The following is a 4,305-nucleotide window of genomic DNA, read 5'->3' on the forward strand; positions in this document are numbered from 1 at the left end:
TTTTTTTTTGGTAAACCAAAAATCTCATTCATATAATTAACTACCAATATTTTTGTTATCCAATGAACCTCTCATTATTAATCTTGTGACCTCATTTCGAATATTTTTTACCTCAATGATCTCATATCATTATCGCAACCTCTTTACCCACTAATCTCATTTTTTGACCTCACTACTTGTGATTGATGAGTTTTAATTATAATTTTGTCTATAAATACGCTATATTTTTGTAAAATATAAGTATAAAAAATATAATTATATATATATACATATATATGAGAAATGATTGGAATATTAATTTAAAAGAGAGAATGAGTGATGGAATAACGTGACGCAATATTATTTACCTATCTCAATTACTCTCCAATTTTCATCTCATATCAATCCTCTATATTTATATATATAACTATTTATAAAAAAAAATATATTAAAAAAATATAAATATTACAAAAATTAAATTGAGAAAAAAAAATTGATAAAATAATAATATATCAAATAAATATGAAGACAAATAAAAATATTAATATAAAAATATGACAAATAATAATAAAATATTAATTTAATTGTATTTAAATAAGTTGTTATATATAATATATATATATATATATTATAAAATAATTAATACAAATAAATATAGACTTATATATATAAATATTTATTAAAATAATATAAAATAGAGTTAAAAAAGATTAATGATTTTTTGTTATATTAATTTTTAAGTTTTAAAATTAATACTTTATTTATTAATTTTTAAAATATATTTTCTCATTTTTATTAAATAAGAAAAAATAAATAAAGAAAAGAATTGGTATAACTTATATTTATACCCGTTATAAAAAAATTTGATCTAAGTATCAATTTTGGCTCACATAAGTATTCAAATTAACCATAATTCTCGATTCGACAATAATTCTAGTCGTTTAAATTTAAATATAATATATATATATATTACACTTTCTCACACCTCTTATCACTCGACAAACCAATCACCAATCTAAATCGATCACTAATCTTGTGACATCACAATCCTTTGGTATCTACTTTTTATACCTCAACATACCAAATCATAGTAAATTAATCATTAACCATCAACTCACAATTTGGTTAAGTAAATATTTGATTCATATATTTGATGAGTTTTATATGTATTAGTTATATTTTTTTTGTTAACTAATAAAATTTCATATTTTAAATTTATTTAAATTTATTGTAAATTAAATTTTAAATAGATTTATATATATATATATATTTTAGAAAATATATTAAAGTTATAAAAACTAAATAAAAAATAATAATGTATCTAATAACTATGAAGACAATTTAAAATATTAATATAAAAATGTGACAAACAATAATAAAAAAAATTACATTTAAATAGGTTGTTTATATATAATATACAATTTAATAGATTATAAAATAATTAATACAAATAAAATTATATATATATAAGTATTTATTAAAAAATATTAATGACTTTTTATATATATTATTTTTTAGGTTCAATAATTAATTACACATTCATTAATTTTTTATACATATTTTTTTATTTCTTATTAAATGAGAAAATAATAATTAAAGAAAAAATATGGTATAACTTATACTATACCCCGTTAATTCATAATTCATGATCGTATAATACAATCTAATTATCCATCTTTTTTCTCACGTAACCAAATTAATAACCATCTTCCAACTTAAATACTACAAGCTTTTAGGTTCCTTACTCATGGTTTAAATTTAAGTATATATATATATATATATTATATTTAATATTATAATTTATTATTAAATATATTCTAAATTTAATAATTTATATTTATATATATATTGATGCGTTTAAATGAATATTTTTATATAATTTAATAATTTTCATAAATATTTACTCAATACTAATTAATTTTAAAGATATTAATAATTATAATACACTATATCAAAATTTTAATAAAACTTATTACAATTAGGTCATTTTAAATGATTGACAAACTTGTTAAAAATATAGTTGACATCTCATGTTATCTTAAATTTGACTACACCACACCTAACACAAATTATGATACTTAATAAGTTATTGAATTAAGTTCAAAAACATAGATAAATAACTTATGAAGATTATAATTTATGGGAGATGTAATAAATAAAAAATATTGTCAAACATTTTAAATAAGATTAGTGTAATATTATTTATTATTAATTAAGTCATTGTATTTGTCAATAATTCAAAAAATATTAAAACAAAATTATTATAATATATTTTTTTATTAATTATTAAGTTATTAAAATGTTTTAAATTAATTAGTATTGAGAAAGTATTATTAGGTGAACATTTATTATATTTTATTATATAAAATAATCATTTAAATGTATATATATATATATATATAGTTATGGGTCCATGCTCCACTCCTGATCTGAACCCACTGATCTCCTCCATCAACTCAAACAATCAGTTGGTTTGAAAAAGACTTTCCCAATATCAATATCATAGCCGATTAATAAGTTCATTTGTAAAAAGTTTCCAAATATGGCCGCATTATTAGAGGGTGACATTGTCAAAAACAAATAACCATATGCTGAACTGAAAGTGCTCGTACTTGGTAAAGTTAAGTTAGCACCACCATGAAAATGGAAGGTGACAAAGGGAATACTGATATTCTTGTTGTTTACATAGCAAAGCAACCCAGGATTTTGTGGCACTTGAATTGAGTCGGCATGAATCGACCTTTTAAGTTCATCCTTCAGAGTTTGGTAAATATTGGTCGGTAAATAAGTTATCGGCGTGCCTGAGTCTATTATGATGTTACCCTCCTCAATAATATCAACTCCCCCTTCTTCCATGGATCTGTTTAATCTTGTGAACGGAATTCTCTTATTGTTTACGCTGATTGCATCCAATGTGAGATAATATAATGGTGAAGAAGGCTTGGTGACCAAGGGGGTGGACACCACTCCGCGCCCAGACACGATCGCACTAGTGCCGAAGTTGAGCTTGCTTCCTAATTTTCTTAAGGTGAACTTTCTTCTTACATTTCGTTTTGAATGAGATACTAGGCAGTATGAGAACTTTCTACCCAAAGATTCGCGAAGCTGACCAATGAACGAGAGAGGCCCACTTCCAAGTCCAAAGACACCGGAGGAAGCTTTTTCAATACTCATGCTATTTTTGTAATTCCCACACCCATAAACCATATTCGGGAACGAAGTGCGACCCAATTTGTATGTCTCCAAGGCTAGTTCTCCCGAACTGCTTGCCTTGCCAACATAGGATGATATATTATATCTACATTCTGATTCCCGGAAATCATTACAAACACGATCTTCCCCCAAAACCTTACATTGATCCGAGCCACATGATAAAACCTTATAAGAAGATGACTTTTTGGAATTAAACATGATTTGCTCTTGCTCGTGACAATTCACACATGGGAGGCACTGGGTCCATGTGACATCGGATGTGGTGTCCGGGACCACGAACTGCTTGACTGGTGGTGTTCCAATGGAAATCTCCATGAGGTACGTCGAATAAGTCGGCATAATTCTCGCATATGTGCCATTAGGTTTCTTTGCTTTGTTATTGGAAAGTTCTAAGATATGACTGAAATGAGACAAGCGGGACTCAAAGCCACGTATTACATCGGCCATACGAGTTGTATCGTTGAGATTTTCCAGATAAAATGGCGATTCCATTGAATCCCGATGAATGAGACGGGTAGAAAACCCTACTAATTTGGAGGTAGTTGTATTAGAAGAGCTTGAAAGTTGTAGCATGAAAAAAATGACTAGCATTCTGGCATGGTGGAAAGAAATAATTGCCATAATTAAATAATTTAGAGATGAGATTTGAAAGTATACATTGGTGAAATTTATAGATGAATGAATTAAGGTAGTAAAATCTCATTCTTCGAGATATTACGATAATATTTATGCTTTTAATTTTATCTTTATTTTTATTTATGCTGTAAGTTAAATGAATTGTACATTTATGACATCTAATTTAATTTAACACAATGTAAATGGAAATAATGTGAATTTTATCATTATTGAACTATAACGAAATATTAACGTATATCATTGAACTAATTTTTGTCGTTCATAGCACTATAGTTGACATTAATTTTCATATATATCACTAGTTAATAAAAACATCCAAGTCTATTAAGTTTTTCATTAAATATTGACCCGTGTGATTGACATGTTATTTTTTTTTAAAATTAATATATATTATATTTTATTTTTAGTTTTATTCATAATTTTTAAATAATAAAATTTTATATTTGTAAAGGCATTAACCAAATAATATAGACATTT

The 4,305-nt window shown here is 24.8% G+C and overlaps 1 protein-coding gene across 1 annotated transcript; it reads right to left on the reverse strand.

The window, feature by feature from the left end:
- Window positions 1-2,430: 2,430 nt before the first annotated feature.
- Window positions 2,431-3,684, reverse strand: LOC124939198 (aspartic proteinase CDR1-like). Its single transcript, XM_047479701.1, has one exon. It carries the CDS (start codon window positions 3,682-3,684, stop codon window positions 2,431-2,433), a length of 1,254 nt encoding a protein of 417 aa, XP_047335657.1.
- Window positions 3,685-4,305: the final 621 nt, after the last annotated feature.

The sequence above is a fragment of the Impatiens glandulifera genome, chromosome 5 (genome assembly GCF_907164915.1).
Source record: "Impatiens glandulifera chromosome 5, dImpGla2.1, whole genome shotgun sequence".
Taxonomy (NCBI): Eukaryota; Viridiplantae; Streptophyta; class Magnoliopsida; order Ericales; family Balsaminaceae; genus Impatiens; species Impatiens glandulifera.